The 23,040-nt window shown below is 36.9% G+C and overlaps 1 protein-coding gene across 48 annotated transcripts in view; it reads right to left on the bottom strand.

Moving 5' to 3' along the window:
* Window positions 1-23,040, bottom strand: part of Rims2 (regulating synaptic membrane exocytosis 2) — a 518,293-nt gene that overhangs the window by 98,944 nt on the left and 396,309 nt on the right. For 31 of the 48 annotated variants that reach the window (XM_063257715.1, XM_063257709.1, XM_063257711.1 and 28 more), the window contains one exon: window positions 13,072-13,172. The exons of the other annotated variants lie outside the window; for them this stretch is intronic. In XM_063257715.1, coding sequence (XP_063113785.1) covers window positions 13,072-13,172 — 101 coding nt within the window. The remainder of the gene's footprint in view (window positions 1-13,071; window positions 13,173-23,040) is intronic. 48 annotated transcript variants of the gene reach the window in all.

Here is a 23,040-nt window from a genome sequence, read left to right as displayed (position 1 = left end):
TTCAGCACTTTAACTGTCCACAGAGGATACTGCAATACCCCACTCAGTTGCATTTAAAACAAAAGGGAACAGTAATTATCCTAAAAGAAAAATTCAATTTATATGAAACCCTTCATTTTAGCAAAGTAATTAGAGCATTTTCCCTACACCCCAATGAGGGCCATTGAAATAGCTTCAAAACAGCAATGGCCTTAGGGAAGAACATTTAGGTAAAATCTGAGGAATAAACATTTGGCTTAATAAGAAGAAGTACAATTTAAACTTCTAAACAAACTTTGGAAAAAATACGATGAAGTTGTCATTGTAACTTATACAGACCAATTTTAGTAGCATTATTCTCTTCATTATGTTTCACTGAGAACCTAGAGACAATACAAAATCTAATGATTAAAGCACTAAGTCTCTTTAGAAAAGCCGAGAGGAAAGAGGCAGTTTAAATTCTGAACAGTTGCTGGAACTGTGATGAACCCTAGGAATGCTAGAAAAGTCATCATTATTCACAACCGTCCAGACTTCCTGGAATTGAAATAACCAGACAGTTAACTGGCTCAGTCAGACACAGGGTTATGTTGGGTGTTCAAATATTCTGGTAATTGAGAACCAACATAAATGATTTATGTTAATGACCTACTCCCATAAAATACATTTAATGTAAAAAACTAATGGACAAAATTTTATTATTAACAGCAACAGATCATTGCCAAGAACCCTCAAGCTAGGAGGTAAAAGGGCTAAACTTTGGGTCCAGGGAGTTTACCTGCAGTAAAGAAAACTCTTACTAGTTCAGGAAATGTTACCAAATTATTTAACCTTTTAAAAATTAATTATAAAATCATTAGAGCTATAGTATTTTTCTTGCATTTCTTAAAAAAATTAAAACTAAACATGCACAGTATCTGGCATAATGTAAATTAATGAAATTCTTACTTTGTCTAAAAATCTATTTGGTCATTACTTGCTGAGACAGTATCTGCTAGTAGATTTTTCTTTATATGTATTTTATTTTATTTTGTTTTTTATTTTTTAATTTTTGTGGTACGGGGGATCAAACTCACAACCTCGCACTTGCTAGGCAGGCACTTAAGCCACTGAGCTAAGTCCCCAGCTTTACGTATGTTTTAAATATAATGCAGAAGCATCCTAATGTAGTTTATTTTTCTACCCACTGACACTGCCAATCTCACAAAGGCTTGGAATGATCATTATCTTACTTAAACCATCTTCTGTGATTTGAAGAGTCACTGCCTAGCAAACATTTGTCCAAGATAACTGACTCTTAACAGGCTGTAGACTGGGCCTGCCTCAACTGTATTAAAAAGAATACAATTAAATAAACTGCTGCCTTTTTTCAAGAGTTAGCTATATAAGTAGAACAAAGTGTTTGCTTTTGAAAGAAATATTATTTATGTACAGTACATTTATTTGGAGAAAATTTAGTTTATAAGATTCTTTTTCAAATAAAGTCTTTTTAAAATACCACAAAAGGTACTTAAGTCAAAGTCTAATGGAATATTTCAATGGGTGAAGCCAATATTATTTATATAATCTATTTACCTAATATATGAACATACATAAACATATGTAATACAGTGTGTATTTGTTTCTACATTAAATTACAGTAAATTTGATCTCAATTTGCAATGTATCTAGAAGTATTTCATTTCCTTATATATAATTTCAGATATTTTCTTTACCTAAAAATATCAAAACTTTAAGATACTTTTAAGGCTATAAAATTATTTGTTAAACACTTAGGAAAACTTTATCTTTCTTGTTCTTATAACTTATGATAAAAAAGAAGCCAGACCTGGTGGCACAGCTGGGCCTCGTGAGGTACTCCCAGCACTCTGGGAGACTAAGGCAGGTGGATCCCAAGTCCAAGGCTAACTTAGGGAGAACTTGTCTCAAAATAGTTAATTAATATACAGGCTAGGGATGTAGCTTAGTATGATGGCCCTGGGTTCAATCCTCAGTACCGCAAAATAAGTTAACAATAAATAAGCATTTAAAGTTTTAAAAAAAGGCTATCTGCCAGTATTTTAAAATGTTTTATAACTGCGTAGAGCAGCAACTTTGGCATGCTACATCTTAGTTACTTTTGCTAACAGGACTAGTCTGTCATGCAAACTCAAATGCAAACCCTGAAGTCCTAACAGGAAGCAGGGAGGGTGATCATGTTGGAGTGAGAGCCAAGGCTGCTGTGGGAGGCTGAGTGCCACCCAGTCCTCGCCCCTGAGTCACTGTGGGCGCCTGCAGGAGCCCATGGCATCCAGTCCGTTTCTCCAGTGCTAGCATACAGGCACCAACAGTGCTCTTCTGTTTGGTCTGTTGTAGTGATTAAACTTAAGAATGCCTGCACTTAGCACAATTCCTGATCCATGAACGTGTGTAGTAAGTGACAAACAAAAAAGGCGATGATGACGGCTAAACCACAGCTGGACACTGCTTTATATAAACCAAGGACTGTCTTAAGGCAATATTAGATAAAATACCCAAAAATAAACATGTATTTTAACAATGTCTTAAGCTACAGTAAACATTAATCATTCCTCCATACAATAGATTTGTTGCAGAAAATATAAAGCGAGATGAAAAGACTGGCTCCAACTTTGCAGCCGAGTCCCGGTGTTATCCTCTGGCTTTACCTTCCCATCTGGTTAGTCCCTATCCTCTCCTTTCACAGGGAAACACAATACCCGCCTGCATTGTGACCTGCAGGTTTCTCTCAGCAAGACCCACATATGACACTTCTGGCTGATGTAGCATGTGCTTTAGATTTCCTGTGTCTCCACACCTTACGCAGACACCAAAAGCCACTGAGTGTTAGGGGTGCAGGCTCCTCTGATGGGCTCCTGTGTGATTCGCTTGCCCTTCTTCTCTGAACTCTAACCACTTGCATGGCTCTTGGTTATCATTAGGAGTGTGATTTGCCTACTCTAGTCTTCATTTCCTCAAGATTGTCAGGACTTTTGGTTCTGCTGATGATGCACAAGTGCATACAGGTTAGCTTACGCTTAAGAACACAGAGTATAGTCAACACTGCACTTATCTTTAGCTGAGCACTCTTAAGACATTCCTGTTGGCCCAGGTAAAATTTTGCACATGCAAAGGCCTATCCCTTGATTTAGAGTGTGTGAGTGTGTGTATGTGTGTATGCGTCTGTACATGCCGTACACATGCCCACACCTGTGTCCAGGCTCTGCCAATGTGTTCATGTTTAATTTTTAAACTCTACTACGATACAAACTTCTGAGGACCAGGACAGTATCTTCCTCATGTTTGACTTTCTCTTAGCATCTCTGAGTCAAAGGCTTAATTTCAATTAATTTCTGAGGCTTAACCTTCTTAGTAGTAGGATAAAGACAAACTGTCTGAAAGTATTAAAGACCCTTAAGAAATATATATTTGAAATAACAATGGGCTTATAAACAACATCTGCTTACTTTTCTGCCCAAAAGATAAGGTCATTAAATCAAAAAGCAATGAGTGGAAAACACAGCTCTAGCTAAAAGCTCTAGTACGATGCTGCTCTGCTGTCCACTTGGGCACCTTGCAGTAAATGTGCTACACTGCTGAATTTGAAGCAACTGAGCAAGTTGGCCCCGGGATTAAAGTACAGGCTTCCTTCACTGACAGACATGTGTTAAGCAGAATGAGAAATCTGGACAGTAAAAAAAATATGAGCTATATTTTATAAATAAAAATTTAGAAGAACAGTTTGAATGTATTTAGAATAAAACATCACACATAATTTAAACCTTTCCCCAGCAATCTAAGTAATAAAACAACCTAACACTAGGATCTATACCTGAAATAGTTTAATGCATTTTTGCATTTATTAAATTACGAAGACCAAGTTACGTATTTTATCAGTGACCCAGAGGTATCTAAGTTACTGTATGAAGGTCACGAGCTATGAATGTGAGTAAGCACTTACTTAGGAAATGACTTGTGCTGTCTTGAACTGTACAGTACATAAAGTTGTAAATAATTAGCAGGTACTAGAGCACGGCTAATAGAGGCATGAACAGCATGCTCATTGCTCTCCTGAGTGAAACAAAAACAAAAGATTCCTGATCTCAGTTGAAGAAGTGTTCTGACAGGAGATCATTAAGTCCTGGAAGAGACTGAAAAAGCCTCTTCCTGACCACATTCTAACACTTTGTACACTACTGCTAAGCAGATCATAAGCTACACCAGTTTACAGGAAGTGCCCATTCCTTAAATGTCTTGGTTTCTAAGGAGTTTCTAAGTGGCCGGGAAAAGCTAATGTTCTTCCCGCATCTCTAAAATTAAGAGAAAAGTAACAGTGTACAGCTCTACTAAATAGAAGGGCATTATTAACATTTTAGGATGATATACTTTAGAAACAAATATGAATTTCTAAAAGAAAAGCTTTGTTTTCTCAAGTGCCCTCCCTGAGGTTCTTACGCTGGGGAACTTTTCAGTGTGACCTCTCCCAGCCCCTCATCTGCTTGGCTGTGGGACTTCTTAAATAAAAGATGACAGCCAGGTTAGGAGTTTTCTTAAACATTGCTTGCTCCCATTTTAACAAAATTTCACTCAAAAAACTGTAACTTGTGATATAAAATGTAGTCTAAGGAACTGATTACTACAAAATACTGGGTAGTTAAAACAAGATTGAAATAAAACCACGTTTATGGTTATCAAGAAGCACTTGAAGGAATCGTCAAAGCAAGGAGTTGATCAGAGGATCTGAAAACACCAGGGTGAATGGTCTTGGGAAGGGAGGTATAGGCTGGAGATCTAGATGGGCTCTCAACCCCACCTACGGGTGTCAGGAGAGCGAAAGGCGGGATCCTACACGGCAGTCAGTTAGGTAACCTAGGAGAAGAAAATGTTCTCCTTTTACCATTTGTTTTTATGTTACGTCATAACTCAGAGAAGGTACTTGCTGCGCCAGGATAGTACCACAATTGTAAGTACTCTCTCTTCAAGGTGCTGCTGGGGGGATGTTTTTCTCTCCTACCTCAGGCTCTTACACTGACAAATTTGAATGCTATACTGTACAAAAATTGTATATATCAGAGATAACTGTGCTTAGGTCGGACTCCTGGACATGTTACTGTGTGATCATAGTTTCTATCTGGGAAACAGAAGAGACCATAGGCACTTGCAGAATAATTTAAGATCTAGAATGGAAAACAATATTCTGTAAACAAAATCCCAGCTTGAAAGTTTCCTGGTGGCTGCAGAGCTCAATAGGAAGAACTCTGGTGGAAAGCACAGCCTAACAATGCCACGCCTCAGTGCAGAAAGGAGTCAGAGACCCAAACTTCTCCCTGGAGACTGAGGGCCGAGTATGTTCTTCTGATAGTTTTTAGGAACAATGGGATCTTCGGTCAGTACGGCAGCAAAGCCGGCGACAGTTACACAGATGAGGTACACCTAGTGAAATGCCCTCTTGGAAATAATGTGTGTAACTGCTGTCTTTAAGCCTCCCAACCCTCATGAGATGGCCTTTGTGATAGCTGTGAGTCAGAATTAAGTGCTGTGAGGTGAGTGAGAGATGCTCAGCACCATGGACAAGTCTCACCTTCTTGGAGGTGAGACCCGGGGAAGGAAGACAGCATTTCCACAGCCCGGGGAAGTTCTAAATGAGACCTTTGGTCTCGACACAAAGTGGATATTTATCAGGGTAGTAATTACACAGACTCTGAAGGAACTAAAGAATCGTGGAACTAAATGTTCACCCTCATTCAGCTATAATCTCTAATATTTTATCTTGACTTTAAAAACTGAAAATGGCTATGAAAACATGATAAAAAGTTCCTAATTCCATATGTCTTTTTTTTAAAAGATAGCATGTATTTAAAATCAGATAATACTAAATAAACCTAACTTGAAAATTTATGTTTATTCATTCTTGAAACTGTTAACTTGCATTAAACTTTACAAACATTTGGTCTAACATTAGAATTATTTTGCTAATAAATGATATCTATAATGCTTTCAGTTGAAGAAAAATAATATAGATTCAAGCATTTGTGAGGACACTTGTAACAACATTAGAATTAAAATAAATAAAATACAGAAGAGCTACTGTAAGTCTGATCTAAGACACTAGGCTATGAGATTAAATGATTTGCTTAATAAATGATGGAACTCCTTAAAATCCAAACACTACTACATAGAAGTCCTTGTAATACTGCCTCTAAAGTAGCAAATATAAATGTAGCACTTTAGAGATGACAAGGTTTCCCCAATTTGTAGACAGAAAAAAAGTGGGTTGTAAAAAATATTAAACAACTTAACAAAAATGTTATCAAATTAGTAGAAACAAAGTTAAAGCTCAAACATGTCATGTTTTCAGTATTCTTTCTATTATGATTAACTACAGATGCAAATCAATAATTACATGACATGAGAACATTGGCTTTTAATTTCTACATGGAAACCTCGTCCTGCTCTCTCCTGAAGGCCACACTGTGCTTCTTTACAGTGGTACAGTCTTACAGCTGCATCTCTAAAGCCTTTTTCAAATTATTTTGCCCTTACTATTTCTATCCCAGCTTTCCCTTAACACACTTTCATATTAATTCACACTTTCACACATGTGGGTGTGCACACAAGTACACACGTGGAAGGAAGACAAGGGGGTAAGAAAGAAGAGAGAGAAATTCTCCATGAGAGCTTGCCATGGCCAAGACAACGTGCCTGTTACTGGAGAGACTACAAAGATAAACACAGATAGTTCTCATGCTCAGGAAATGCATAGCTTTTATAAAATGATACGTGGTTGGTTCAGAAGGCATATGTGCTTTAGTATGTTTGCCACTTAGAATATTTTTATATTTTCTGTATATGTATATACAAATTTAATCTTATTATGCTAAGTGAAATCTGGTTGGAAAAATGTTTCCACCCGACAGTCCTTTTCACCTTCTCTGTTCCCTGTATCCCTCTTGGTCCCGTAATGCAGGATCCCTTTCCTCCGCAGACCCTACCACTTATTCCCTGCAGGACACTTGGGCGGCCAGCTGGCCAGCGACTCTGGAGGATTGCTAAAAGCAACCTGAAAGCATACACTTATGTTTCTGTTGAAAGTAGGAGGAAGATGTTCCCCCTGGGTGTGCTCAGGCGAGACGAGGAATGAATTAGCTCTTGGCGACAGCAGCTGCTGTCCAGACAGTGACTCCTTTACCTGCAGGTAGTGAGATGCAATATATTTAAAAATTCTTTCTTTTTTAGCTTTTAGAGATATACTTACTAAAAAGGAAGAAATTATAATTTCTGTTGTGTGCGATAGTATTCTATAACATAAAAGTTTTTGTTTTAGGCATTTCAAATGACTTCTTCACAATAGTAAAAAAATCCTTTTTATATCTCCCAGCCTGACATGTGACTATATGATAGGAGATTGAAATTCATAAATACACATGATGAACTGGTGCCATCAGCATGAGATTATGGTTAATTCACATCTAAATGTAGTTTTAGGGTAAGAAAGGTAATTTTAAAAATGAACTTGCCAACAAAACTAACGTCATCTCTAAGGATCTATGAAGGTACCTGGAAACACTGGAAGAAACAAAAATGTAACAAGTCAATGAAAAGAAACAAAATATTGCTTTAGTCACTGGCAGTGGCCTTCAAATCTCTGTTCACATTAGAATCCAACAGGCTCCTGCCCTGCCGTAAAGTGTCGATTTGAAACAGGGCTAGCTGCTGTGCGGAGAGGCTTCACAGCAGCCCTCTCAGGTGGGTGCTCAACGCCTGAGAGGACTGGGACTGGGAGGGACAGAGAGCCAGGAGGAGGTGACTGGGGAGCACGGGGGCCTGGCTGGGCCCTGACCCACAGGTCTAGCGCCCTCACACGGAGAGCTCTGACAGACACAGACACAATCCAGACCACATGCGCACACACCGAGAGGGCAGGCATCTACCACCCAGGAGAGGCCACAGAAGGAAGCAATTCTATTCACACCTCCATCTTCATACATTCCCATTGTTTAAACCACCAATCTGTGTTCTGCTATGGCAACTCTAGCAAACTAATAGGAGAGATTAAGGAAAAAGTTAAACTTTCCTAATCGAAATCAAAGATTAATCATAATTAAAAATATAGACTAACATTTGAAGCATATTATCACCTAGCAAGTTTTTAACCATAGATCTTCTGTATCTATATTCCCATGAGACAGTGGAAAGATCCAAAGATCCTCATCCAAAACAGAAAAGACAGAAATTACCTGGCTCAGCTTGGGTGTATAGCTATAGATAGAATTTTATATCTATCTATGTCTACACAAGTGGAGAGCTATTTGAATGAGGGCTGAAGTACATCCAGGTTGTTAAGGAATGCAATAGTAAAATAATATATAACTTGACTAGTATATAACTTGTATATACTTGACTAGTATATAACTTGACTAGACCAGCAAAAATGAGACAACCTGTATCAATTTTTAGGCTTTTACTAAAACATCACTTTTTCCTGTCCTTCACCCCACTTCCAAGACTGCCTTAAAGATAAAATTATAAGACTGTTGAAGGCAAGTTAAGACCTGACCAGCAAGAGCTTTGGCAAGAGCATGTTACCTGTTGAAAATAATGATTCTTCTTTTCCTTTTTTCCTGCCATCATCATCATCATCATCACACACCAACTAACATGACTGTGTACTACGCACCACACTTTAAGAGTGATGCACTATACTTAATCAGGAAACCAGTCCTACAAGGTAGGTATTACTATTAATAATACTTAAAAGAATAAGAACAAGGCATGGAACATTAAATAACTTAGTCAAAGTCATACAGATAGTGGTGGAGGGTAAAATGTGAATTCAGGCAGTTTGGCTCTATAGTCTACGTTTTCAACATTACTGTGTAGTCTATACTCAATCATAATCACTGAACATAAAATGAGTGATATCCAACACTGCCCATGTATCCCTATTACTACAAATCAAGACTTGAGAAGTTCAGTTTAAATCAGCATAATAAAGATGTGAAACACATCCGTACAATTTTTCTCAGAAATAAAACTTGAATATCCATAAGACCCGTTGAGCACTACTCATGTCTTCTGTACTTCCGGTGGCCTATTGTATACTGCTGCCACCATCGGACTATCCCAAGGGAAGATGTGGTGTTACTGCCTCCAGGACACCCTAACGGCCCCGAAGGCTCTGCCAGTACAGATGAGGCCTGCGACATCCTGCCTGCAGAGCTGCCTTGCTCTGTGTGCTGTATCAGGTGAGTCCCACCAACACAAGGACAGTGGAGCCTGTTTCCATGGATACAAGGCTCTCCAGGGACCCTGCAAGCTGCCACCACAGCAGCTCCTCCTTCAGAGGGGATGCGGCCAGGCCCAGCCTGGTATGTTACGGCTGGTACACACTACCAGCAAGGTGGCCTTCCTGCGCAGGAAAACCATTTCCCCAGTCATTCTCCTCCACTGCTATAAAATTAAGACATAATTCGTCTCATTTCTATACTATTTCCAGATTCATGCACTTTCATGTATCTTCTAGGGTACTTGAATAGGACCATTGTATCTACATAAAATTCACTTTAAATGATTGTAGAACTTCCGTTCTCGGGTCCATTTCTGCCATCACTATTAAGGAGAATTTCATGTTAAGTACCACACTCCTATGCGTGCCTCCTAATTACTTAAAGTACCATTCACACTTACTGTTGACTTTGATAGTAAAGGTTTTTAATTTCAGCAATTTTATTTGAAATTTTTATCAAATATTGTTATAGTTTCTTTATTTACTCTAATTCCACATTACCTCAACATTAGTGCTAGATTTGATTCTTCCTTTTAGTTTTCTGCTTCTGAATCTTTTTATCACAGTGTGACGGAAACATGAAAATATTTAAGCTCCACTGAGATCCTTTTCCTTAGCTTATTTCCTCACCATTTCGTGTGGCCCTACCACAGGCATTTCCAGAGCCTCCATGACTGCTTGATGCTGTCACCACAGACATAACTAATGGCTTCCCCGTCCTGTACTGGGCCGTCTGCACATCTCAGCACACCTAGCCTCATCTCCGCCCTGTGGAGCAGACACCTGTCCTGCTGACAGATGAAGCGGCAGAGAATGAAGGCTCAGCTTGCATGGAGTCCCACTCCAGGCCAGCCGTGCCGGTGTCTGACCCCTGCACCATGCACTGCGGTCACACCGTCCTGCTCTCTGAGCCTTGACCCACTGCTAACTAAGTTCAAACTTTTCTTGAATATTTTTTCTGAGTCCATGTTTGCAGTCCATGTGTAACTCTCTGTGTGCAGTCTGTACATGTACATAACACACAGTTTTTCTTATATGAGAAACCCCATTTATAAAGAAGCACCAACTTTGAAACAGCCACATCAGGCCTCAACTTGTCCACCTTTTCACGGTGTCCTACAGTCTGGGGCCTCAGGGCCAGTGTAAAACCCTGGGCTGACCTTGAACTGCCTTGTCTGTGCAGAGAAGAGAATAAGCTGTGACAGTCTAGTTAGCAACAGCAACCTGCTAGCCCAAAATAGCTTAGCTTTAATTGTCTGAAACATATATTGGCACCATCTATAATTTCACTGATTCTATTTTGTTTGTATTTATAGGAACTTTAAAAAATCTATCTGAACTGTTATTCATATCCTAATTAGATGAGGTTAACTGGATTGTTTTCCCCTTCCTGTCTCTATGAGTGAGCACTGCCAGCACCAGAAGCTAGGCACTGGCGACAGGCAGGAGAGGAGCGCCCGGGCCCAACACACATGGGGTGGGGGGAAAGAACTCACATCTGCCTTCTCCCAGAACAGTGTCCTGTCCTCCCAACATGCATGCCCTCCATTCAGCTAGCAGTTAAATGGTTTTACAGACTCTGGGCTGCACATGGAAAGATCTCAGCAACTACTGCTGCTTAGTTCGAGGGAGACAAACCAAAAAACCACAAGCTCTGAGATCAGAGTTTGTAACATTCATCTAGATTCTACAGAGTCTTGTAAGAAATTCACTTTAGGAATAGAGTTCAACAGTACAGAGGACGTTGCTTATGTCTAAGACTCTGGATTTACTTCTGTTAGTTCAACTCTGAAAAACTGGATTAGGAGCCGTAAGTAATACTTGCCATGACTTAACAGAAATGTGAACTTGGGTAAATTATGTAAACATTTTATTGTGTGTGGGTTTTTTTCTTTTGATGGTACTGGGCATTGAATACAAAACTTTTGGAGTGAGTTACATCTCCAGCCTCCATTTGACCCTTTAAAATTTTTATTTTAATTTTGAGACCAGATCTCACTGAGCTGCTAAACTGCCTGGCTGAGTTTGAACTCATGGTTCTCCCACTCAACTCCAGAGTTCTGGGAGTAGAGGTGTGCACAACCACATCTGGCTTACCCTGGTTTTTAACTGTTCCCTTGTGCGTCAAATGGGTTTTGCTTTGTTTTGAGATTTGACCTATGGTATTAAAACATACCACTCAATAGGCTCTGTAATTGGCATTTCCTCTTTCAAAGAAAGGAATAGAAATAATTTGTAGTAGTATGAAATAGGATTGTGTTTGGACCTGGTTAAAGAGTTATATCTTAACGACTTGATTGTACTACACAATTCTAGCTATAGCAACCAGACTGCTTTCCTCTTCGTGTGCCTCTGTGAATGAGCACCAACAGCACCAGGTGTATTTTTGTTATAGACCAACAGGATTTGGTCAAAACTATGAGTGGCCTTACAAAGATGTCAGACAATTTATTCTCAAAGTCTTTATATTTTGCTAACATTATTCACTTTTGGCTTCTAGTTAAAAATCTAACTGAGGAAGGTGGAGTTACCTCGCAGTGAATTTTACACTGTTTACCTTAGAGCAGTGTTTCTTAGGCTCGGTCTGCATCAGCAGCATCTGATGGGTTGGTGGAAAAGACAGAGACACCGGCTGCAGGTGGGGAGCACAGGAGCTGCACTTGGGAAACTCTCAGGCACCTACAGGAGCTACTGCTCTGAGACTACACTTTGAAAACCACCACTTTTGAAAATGCTTAGGAAATTTTTTGCATAGCATAATTGGTACTGCACCACAACTATGAGGTTTTAATCATTCAATTATCTATACACTATAGTGGAATCCAAACTTGTTTTGGGGACACAGAAGTCTAGCCATGCTGATAGTATCAATGTTCATAAATAACCAGTGTGATTACTGCTGCTTCCACGGAACCTTTTATCACTGCGCGGGCACTCATTTGCCTCTGCTGGCTCTGAGGAAGCTCGGGGTTGAAACGCACACCCCGCGTGTGTGGCAGGGGGCAGAAGCTCAGACCGTGGCATTGTTTGCAGACTTCAGGTCTGGGTTTACTTCAGTGTTTGCTATTTTTAATGGCCACATGGTTGGGTTCAGGGATTCAACTGAGGGCTTCCCACATGTGGGCATCACGTGAGCACTGAGCTATGCTCCTAGAGCCTGGTTTTCCCTGGCTTTATTTTCTGAGACTCTCTTCTCCATTGACAATAGTATTGCAAATATACCATGAAATACTCATACATGACGCTCGTGATATACACTAGCATCATGAACTTAAACTTGTCTTGAAAATCTAAATGATGAGCAAGAGCAGTGAAAGAATACTATTTCTGCTTTTGTTAGGACTCATACCTTATCTTACTCGCAAAAGGTAGTTCAAAAAGATTCTTACTGAAAGTCTTTTGAACACCTAACACCTCATGGGTAGGAATCTGCTCCAGTAATTCAGTAATAAATCAGATTCAATTAAAATTCTATAAAATATAAAACAAATCTGTAAGAAAACCACAAAAGAAGCTCTTCCTAAAAACTGTTGGGGGGTTATAGGTGTTACAAAATTAGAAATTCCTGAAGTCTTGTTCAGATCATTAATCTCATATATTAAAAAATAATATAGATTTTCTTTGTTTAATAAGCCACAGTCTACCCTTAAGAGGGGTAATATGACACATTATAAAATTTAGCACTTAATAATAACCTGGGGTCAATGCATTATATGTTTTGTTTGACTAATCTACATTCAGAGCAAAAAAAAAACTAACGGTTTCATATGATTGATTATTTTACAACTTTAAAAAGAAAAATGTCTTGCCTTCGAATGGTAATCTTGTTCCAGTCTGGGATCTGATCCGGCTACCTGTTTGTATTTGTTAATTTTCATTTGGCGGTTTCTCTCCTCTATATCCATAGCACCTATCGAGTAGAAAAAAACCCATAATATTAATGTTCAGTCCTTATTTCTGAGTCCTACTTACAGGATGTATAACAGAAGAAATGCTAGTTTGTACATTACTTTCATTTAAAGTACTATATACAAAACAAATGTCTAGTTTTAGATTCATTTAAAGTGTGCAATTTGGTAAATAAAAACATAATTATTAATATATAAATAATTTAAATCTGAATGAAATTTAAGTGAATTTAAAAAGAAGACAACAAATTTTCCAAACTAGAAAGGAAACACTTTCTGGAACATTTATGTCCAGAAGAATATATATGATAGGAAATAAATGTGACAATGGTAATATGAGAACTTTGGCTTTTAATTCATTATAATTTGATTTATGTATGTAGTAAAGGTGTAAGTCTAACTGGTTTCAAATGTAATTTTAGAATTATCGCAAGCCAGGCTTTGTGGCACATGCCTATAATCCCAGCAATCAGGAGACTGAGGCAGGATTGTGAGTTCAAGGCCAGCTTGGACTAAACAGCAAGACCATATCTCAAAAAAAATCATAAAATTAGTTCTTGTTTTAAAGCAAGTTAATTCAGCATACATGTCAGGAACTTTTGAACCTGATTCTTTTAGAACTAGGATCAAGAAAGACGTTCTCTGAGCAATACTCCTGGTAATGTATCATGCCAGTATGGCACAAAGCATTACCAAAGTCAATTCAGAAAAAGAGAGTTAGAATGTAAGGTAGTGAAAAGGTGAAATGGTAAGCCCATTGCAAAATGAGATCAATATCCTCAAAGCAAATTGGTTATAGGTATCAAGAGGGTCTCTGTTGGAGTAAGAACTAAATTAATAGACCCTAGCAAATACTTAAAAATTTCAAAGTATATTTATGACTTTTGTTAAGCAAGACAAAATTTCAATCATATGCCATATATTTATATACTCGAAAAAATGAGCTTGGCAGGCTCCAATGGGTACCCATGTAGAACACCACGTCACTTCCAAAGCACTGAGTGTGCAGGCAGGAAAGGAGACGCTCACATACACACCCCTTGCTTAAAATCATAAAGCTGCAGCAAATATATCCAGACAACAGTGTGCCTATTAAAGTGTATGTATGTTAATACTTACCTGATTTTTAAAATAGTGTAAAGGAAAGGGAACTAAAAAAGCACCAGCATAATTAGAAGTTACAGTGTCCTCCCCTAAGCCGCATTTCAATTTTCAGTGTTTTAATTTTTTAAGTATTACTCTCTGCCCTGAAAAAAAAATCTCACTGCATCCCAGGTAATTTTTGTTAGCAACACATTTTTAGTGAAAGTTGATAACATAAATAAAAAAAGAAGAAAATATTTCAAAAATAAGAAAATTTTGGATAAAAGTACATATAAAGACCTTATATCCTATGACTTCTAAATATGCCATCACTTTTAAATCAACCATTCAATAGTAGTCAGTAAAGTATTAAAATTTTAATGACACCTTGATGAATTTATTCCATGTCAAATGCATAGCGAAGAACATTAATATCATGCTAATATAAATTAATCAATGTATAAAATCAGGTGAGTGTCTCCATGATACAAATGTGAAATACAATCAAGCATAAGTATCTATTAGTTTATTAAATTACCACATTGGAATTCTTTGTACCTCAAGAGATAGTCCCAAATAAATATACTTATTTTTTTCAATAGCAAAAGAAAAAAAAAAAAAAAAACCTAGTCCAGTATCAAAGTATGTGTAATGAAAGGGTATTAGTTAAAAATACGGTGTTTTGAAGGTTTATCAAAACAAAGTTTCATGCTGCTATTTACCGTAACAACTAAGTATGAACAGTACCAACTGACAGATCTGAACACACACACACACACACACACACACACACACACACACACACAACCCTCCCCCCACACACACACACTTTCTAATATTTAGACTAACTGCTGGGTGGCAGCCTCTCACAGCACACACACCAGGTTCTACATGATCGCCAGGTAGTAACGGTGACCGTGGGCAGTAGCTGGCACACCTTTCCTGTAAAGGGCTCCACAGTAAACACTGTAGACTCTGAACCGCATGTGAACTGGGACTGGCACCCTCTGCTGCTACCACGCCGCTCACTTCCAGAGCAGGCTTCCTCTCGACGTGGCCTGTGGCACACCGCTGCAATACTGTGTGCGGAGGAGCCTTTCTCCTCCTCCACACAGGGTGAAAAGTTGATGCAACGTCCTAAGTATTTAACAGACCACCTGGTCTAACAGTGTTAACCTATATTTTCTGCATCAGCCAAGATGCAAGGACAGAGATACACCCCTGTGACTCCTTTTGAGTGGAACTCCAGTTCTAATTCCCTCCCCTCCAGCCTCATGCGGGATTGCCAATGAGATCTCAGCGGAGCGCTCCAGCTTGGCAACCACCACACCGCTCAATTCACTTTGACTTTAACTTAAACTCTTCCTATCAGGCTAATCCACGGGACAAACCCTGACCAAACAGGCTTCTTTTCTTGGCTTATTTCCCTTTTCTACATTTGTGTCTTCGATTCTTTTTCTACATTTCTGTAACCTACAGTAGTTCCTTTAAGAAAACACTCAGAGAAAATATCCTTAGAGAGGAAAGTCTCCTATTGATAAAGAAATCCATTTTAAAGAATTCTGTACCAGCAAGTAAATTTTTCTTTGCTGGTCCTTTTCTCTATGTAAGGAAAATAACGCAGAAATAGTATTTTTGGTTTCATCCAACACAACCTTTTCTAATCCTTGGAATAAAAACCAACTTAGAGATACCAGTATAAGCCAGTCAGGAACAGATCGTAAAGTTACTGAAGTCTCTTTGAACGCTGCTGTCCTGTGTATACTCTACAAAAGGACGATAAGTGAAAGTGACGAGGTGGCAGATTTTTGTTTTATTTCCTCTACCACAGCAAAAACAAACAAAAAATCCCTGCATGCCCAAGAACCCGACATCCCTGCAACGAGGAACAACAGTTTGCTCACAGAAGCCTTACCCCGCCCCCCATATGCTCTGTTAACCTCTTGTTAAAATTGTCTTAGAATTTCCAAAACACACTCTGGGAAATTCAGTTATAGGCTTAGAAGTCAAATTCTTCTAGGAATCTCTAGGATCCATGTACTATGTGTGGTGAATATATGATTACAGAAGACATTTTATAGTTGGATTTGATTTTGTAATTTGAACATGATTAAAAATTTATAGTCATTATGTATCTGAAATCAAATCAAATCAAATTTCACAGCATTTTCACCCTGTCATGAAATTTAATTAAGAGAGAAATGGGACAATCAGATTTCTTAGGCAAATAACATTTATAATAGAAGTTCATACATGTTTGCATCTACCAAGGGATAAACTGTTTAATGTATTAAGCTAATACTCAAGTTATCACAAATTATTTTGATATAAAGTAAATTATTAAGTAAACTAAGAAAATATAATTGCTTGTTTCATAAACCATTTCATAAATATCTTGTTTTATGAATATCAGGGTTTGTTTAAATTATGCTGGAAATGGCCTAAATTTCTGACGTTTATATACAAATCTGCTCAAATTCCATCAAGTGTGACATTTGCATTTGATGAGTAACATTTTTATCAGAACTTGTTTCACTGCTTTTTTAAGGCATTTAAATTATGCACTTTAGAAATTTTAAGGTACAGACTACGAGAAGCCAAGTGCTAAATATTCTGGACTAAGGTAAACACTAGGAGAAGGCAAATAAGAAACTTCTGAATTCACAAATATCTCAAAATATTTTTCTCAGATTAGAGGCTCATGGTCCATTCTCAGTCACTTACTCTTAAAATCCAGTATTTTGTTCCTCTTGGTTTAATGTTTCTTAAAATTATATAGTTGTAAGCTACTTTATACATTTAAGAAGGTTACTTCATCAAACTAATAAACTAATTTTGTGACTGTGTTGAATTTAGAAAAGGCTATGCAACGTGTTCAGAAAGTTAGTGTCAGGTTGATAATGCCACCGTGACATGTAAGATTTTAAAAAGTTAACTGATGGATAGATTTTTAAATTTGACTGACTGACTCTGGTACTGGGGATTAAACCCAGCTCCTTTACACTGAGCTATATCCCTAGTCATTTTTATTTTTTATTTTATTTTGAGACAGGGTCTCAGTAAGTTGCTAACTTTCTTAGGTTGGGCTTGAACCTGCAACCGTCCTGACTCGGCTCGCCACAGTCAGGAACTGCAGCATGTGCACAGTGTCTGGTCTGCAGGCATATTTACAGCCCTGGATACAGCTGATCATGGCCAGCCAGCTGGCAGCAAGCCCGTGGCCACTCAGGTCTCACCATTTACAAATATACCAGAAAAACTTCAAACTAACATTTCAAGTGTGCTTTAAACACACACACACACACACACACTTCACACTCACTGTCTTCTGCATCAAGACCATACTCACACCCCAGACTACTCTGACGCAGCGGCACAGGCCTGGCAGGGATGTGACTGACAATGAACTCAGTGACCAGAACCTGGCAGGACTGCAGACTTAGTGATCCGCTGCTGCAACAAAATGAAACAAAATACTCAAATCTGAAGATTTGAAAAGAAAACTCTTAGGTGTACATCAAAACTCTAGAAAGAACTCCAAACTTCAGAAAGAGATCTGTAAACTGCAATTACAGGTAACATGGACTTCTCCTATTTAAATGTAGACATTACATTGACCAGCATTTCCAGATTACAGTGGCCAATTTAATGCTTTTTAAAACACCCTCCCTGCTCCCACCCTTTACTATTTAATATTATTTAAATATTATTCTATCATTACCTAAATATTTGGCTTCACATGTAAAAAAAGTCTGCCTTTACCTAAGGTTAAACACATATCCTTAAGAGGCTGTTTCATGAGAGTTTCTGATGACAAGAATCACACTTACTAGTCTTTTTCTTTTATTACTATTTTCTTACAAAACTAAGACCTGACTTAAAATAATTTTAGTTTAGAAAAAATTTATGTTGTTCATATTTTTAACAAAATAGTATTTCAAAAATTTGTGGAAAATCATTCAACATTTGCATTTTATTATTAAATGTATTGAAAAATATATCATTTTAAACTGAATCTTAAATTGGTTCTCCACTGAAATTTAAAAATGAAAAGTTTTGTGTCAACATGCGATTTTAATTAATAGTGAAGGATTCTAAATCCCAAACCTTATCCTGCTGAAATATCCAAGTAATCGATACCAAAACAGACAAAGTATGACTTAACAAATCTATAGTTTTCATAAAATATATAAAGATATAATAAATATAATCCAAACATTAAATAATATTACCTTAGGTTTTTTTCTAATCGCAGATAAGTATGTTACTTATTTAGAAGCGATGTACTCTTTAAAGTTACAGAGGAGAGGCAAAAAACTATTTTTGATTATTAGTCTGCTAAATTCCATTTTACAAACTTTTCTCTTGAGAAAATAAAAAAACAAATGGAAGAAGATACATATAATAATGGATGAGAGTGAAAAAAACCCCATGTATTTACAATGCCCTAAGTTAGAAGAGCCAAATCACACATTCTCCAAAGGCTCCATTCCCATTAGGGACACAGCAAACCCTACACACTCAGAAGTCTGGTCGCTGTGTGCAGCTCCAGGCCACTATAGAGCAGCGATCACCATGATAGCATAGCTACTCATCCTTCATTTCCAGATTCTGTGGCTCAAGGCTATAAAAACAACAATGATTGCTTGTAATAGAGGATTAACAGTAGAAAGTATTGAATTAATGATTTAATAAATTATTTAAAAATAAATTTATGTTTAACATATCAAGAAAACAAGGAAAGATCATGAAACATTTGCATTTTATAACTGAATTTCTTCATAAGATAACAATATAATTTTGTCACAATTTTATTTCAAAAGCCAAATTCAAAAAGAAAATGTTGTCCTTGACTTGACTAAACATTCTAATTGTACATTCAAGATCTAGTAACTGAAAAAACTCATTTTTCAGAATGACAATTATATAAAAGTATTTTGGAAAAAATGCTTTTGAAAATGATAAATTATCATACAGACATACATTTATATGTTAAATGATGCATAAAGATGTATTGCATGAAAGTATTATGTAACGACAAATAATCCACTTTAAATGGAATGTAGATCTTTCTGATTTTATGAACAACAATATAAAAGTGACCTGGTAAGTTTAAATGCTCCATATTAGTATTTTAAAATATGAAATTTAAGAAATTTATGCAATAAAAATGTAAAAACATACTTAAAATTATTCTTCCACAACCACTAGTCTATAATGAATTTTTAAATTCTTTTATACAGAATCTTTATTATATACTAGATAACTATATGTTAGATAAATTACTTATAAGTAGTAAATATAATGCAAGGAGTAACAAAAATATAATTTGAGAAAAAGCATGGAAATAAATATTTTATAAGAATCTGCATTATGTATAATATTATTTGAGAATTAACACTAGAGCAAACAGAAGTTATCTGTTTCACAGAGTAAAAATATCTAGTCTCAACTATGCAACTAAGACCTGCAACTTTGAGAAATGTGCATTTTCAAAACAATCAGTTGAAATACTCCCATGTCAAGTTTGAAGAGCTTTTTACTAGAGTCACTGAACAGAGTTCACATGAGAGAATTTTGATTTCGTTTTCTTTATAATGTGTTGGCTTATAAAATGATCATTCCTTTGCTCCCAGGAATGTAGGAAATCTGAACTTCATAGATTCTTAAAAGAAATTAAGAGAAAAACAAAAACTCTAGAAACACAGAAATCACTGCATTACCTTGAGGCTCAGAGTTCTGAGCTCTAGGCTTTTAAATTCAGTTCTAAGCCCAACAGTCTATTTTAGATACCACTGTGGCTTATGTTTGCTGTTTCTTTCTAAATCCCTGCTGTATTCCTTAATCCTCCAAAGGAGGTGCTACAGACAAATTTCATAAATTTCTTTTCCACAGTCAAAAAGAAACTGATTACTTGAACCACTGTAGCATACAAATCAACAGAAGAGATCTGGTAATCTAAGGACATACTGTGTATTTGTTCATGGCATCTAAATCCAGCAGACAGCATAATCAAAACTGTATTATTCACCACACTTGAATTTTAGTGCCATTTTAGATTTCAACATTAATGGTCAGAGTATATTACTTTGCTCCAGAGGAAAATAAGGGTTTTATGCTTAGGAAAGGCTCTGGAGGAAACCGCCACAGAACTGGCGGCTTCTGGACCTCCTCAGACATGATTAATGGGTGTACTTAGGATGCGCTAAGCATTAAGGAAAAACTATTTTTAAAGTACAGGTTCCAATGAAAAGAACAAGCTGGGCATGGTAGTGTACACCCACAGTCCCAGCTACCGGGAGGCTGAGGAAGGAGGAATGCAAGTTGCAGTCCAGCCCAGTCTCAAGCTTAAAAATTTCTAGAAGGGCTGGCAATGCAGCTCTGCGCTCCCTGGTTCAACATGCAGTATGCCTGGTGAGAGGAGGCAAGGCAGGTGCAGGAGGGAGGACAGTTCATCTCACCTTTCACGACACACAATTTCTCATCTGTAAAACAAACAGTATGGGACCAGATGCTCTTTATGATTTCTTCTGCTATGTAAATCTGTGGTTGGCTGATTTTGAAGAAAAATTACATGTAAATATTTTAAAATATACTGACCTTATCAGAATATAAAGTACTCTTGAAACCCTTAGTGAGTTTGCGTAACATTCCATTTATTCAAATGTGTGTGTGTGCACCAGATGCAGACAGACATAAATGAAGGCACAGATGAAGGAAGGGAGAACGTGGAAAGAGGGTCAAAGAAAGAAAGCATAAGCACCAGAGCCTGGGAAACACACTGTGTACACGACAAAGTGCATCAGACCGGGTGTTCCCAGGAAAGGAGCTGTTAAGAGCAATCCAATCTACAAAGACCTTTGAGGCCTGCTGAACTGGAATTGCTTTGCTACACACTTCTTTCCAAGGTATAATAACACAATTAGGAGAAATGTTGCTTTCCAATAATTTATTTTAATCTGTTAGCCACAATTCCTGTATCTTTAAAAAAGCAAGATAATTTTAGAATTTCAAATAAATTTTAAAATGAAAGTCCTTCAGATAATGAGTACAATGATTATTAAAATTGCTTCTAAGAAAAAAGGCAATTATCATTTATGATAGACACATATCACTCAGAGTCATTAGGTTAGTAAATGATTCCTCATTTGTGTTACAGGATTTGGAGTCCTCTCCTTTTTACCTAGGGCTAAATTTCTGTATCAAGGGAGATGTAATTCAGAGTAGCCATATTATTACCTTGTGCATTTGTCTTATCTGCATCTTACTATGTTTTGATAGAACTCCATTATCAAATACCACTGCACTCCACATCTGGGCCTAAATTAATATGGTCATAAAATATCTACACATACACACATATATTATAGAATATAAAATATACATATCCAGGGCCAGGGATATAGCTCAGTGGCACAAGTGCCTGCCTGGCAAGTGCAAGGTCCTGAGTTCAACTCCTGGCACCAAAAAAACCTTATAGATACAGATATAGATACAGAAATCCATCCACTATTATACACATCACAACCTTGTATGGAGATTGAGAGGAGCAAAATAATTGTAAAATATAAACCTATGTTTAATTTATTTGGAAATGGAATTTAAATATATTTAGAATTCTAGCAATGTTAACTTTTAAAATTTTATAAACTGAAATTATCCATCTAATAAAAATTAGGTGAGCCTGAGCTAGAAAGGAGAACCATATGATTTTTCTTGTGTATAAGGGAAACTGATACACAAGAGTATTTACTGAACTCTTATCTAAGTGTCCATGTTAAATTAAAATTGAGATTCCTATATCCAAAATTTTTCAGGCTTAAAATTGGCATTCTTAATATTGATTTAAAAACTGTCATGGTTCTAGACACAGATTTTGAAACTTTTAGTCAGACACGTTCTTAAGAAACTGTTTACTTAAAACCTGTAGGGTTTTCTTTCTACCTGAAGAATTCTAACCAGCTCACAGATTGTTAGCCATGCATTAAAAATGAAATAAAAGGGACTATAAAGCCAAAAAAAATTTACCGAGACTCTACTCTAGGATCCAGGCTGGCGTTTACTTGCCACACTCCTGCCTTAGACATTCAGCAGCTAGGATACACCCGTGTGCACAACACTGTCTGTCATCCAAATGTTTCATCTATATAACTAACCACACCAAACCCAGAATTCTCCTCAAATTAATTCTTGTGATACTGATACAGATTATGTCTATATTTTTCAATCTTTTAAACACTTTTGTAAGACTTTATTTATTAAATAATTTAATATTACCAGTAATATTAAAATGATTATAAATTACTAACAATACGTCAAATAACAGGTATTTTAAACAAAATGATAAAACTATGCCTGAAAAATTAAACTGAGCAATGACAATAAAGTTTTTGGTAATTATAGAAACATGGTTAAATGATAATTTATGGTTATAAACTGCAAGTGTGTTATGTTTCCAATACAAAAATAAGAAAGGATCTGCAGTGAAAGTTTCCTCCATGAATCCACAGTGGTCATCCTAGAAGGTGATTGTAATATTAAGTTATTAACTAGTGTAAAATATGTGATGCTTATATAGCAATATTGTACACATTTGCATTTCTATTATATCATGCTATCCATATTAGCTAAGCAAATATTTTACAAAGTGACATTCAAATTTTGTAACAGAGTAGAATCATCACTATTTTGGAATAATTGTTTACAGTGAACAAAGGAAGTATTTAAATCATGGATATTAAACAATGTGTGAACACCAGATTTCTTTGCAAAGATGTTGCTGATGAT

Source organism: Cavia porcellus, unplaced genomic scaffold, assembly GCF_034190915.1.
Source record: "Cavia porcellus strain 051 isolate PalLab524CR breed Dunkin Hartley unplaced genomic scaffold, mCavPor4.1 scaffold_10, whole genome shotgun sequence".
Lineage (NCBI taxonomy): Eukaryota > Metazoa > Chordata > Mammalia > Rodentia > Caviidae > Cavia > Cavia porcellus.
The sequence above is the reverse complement of the archived record's forward strand: the minus strand, read 5'-3'. Positions and strand labels throughout refer to the sequence as shown.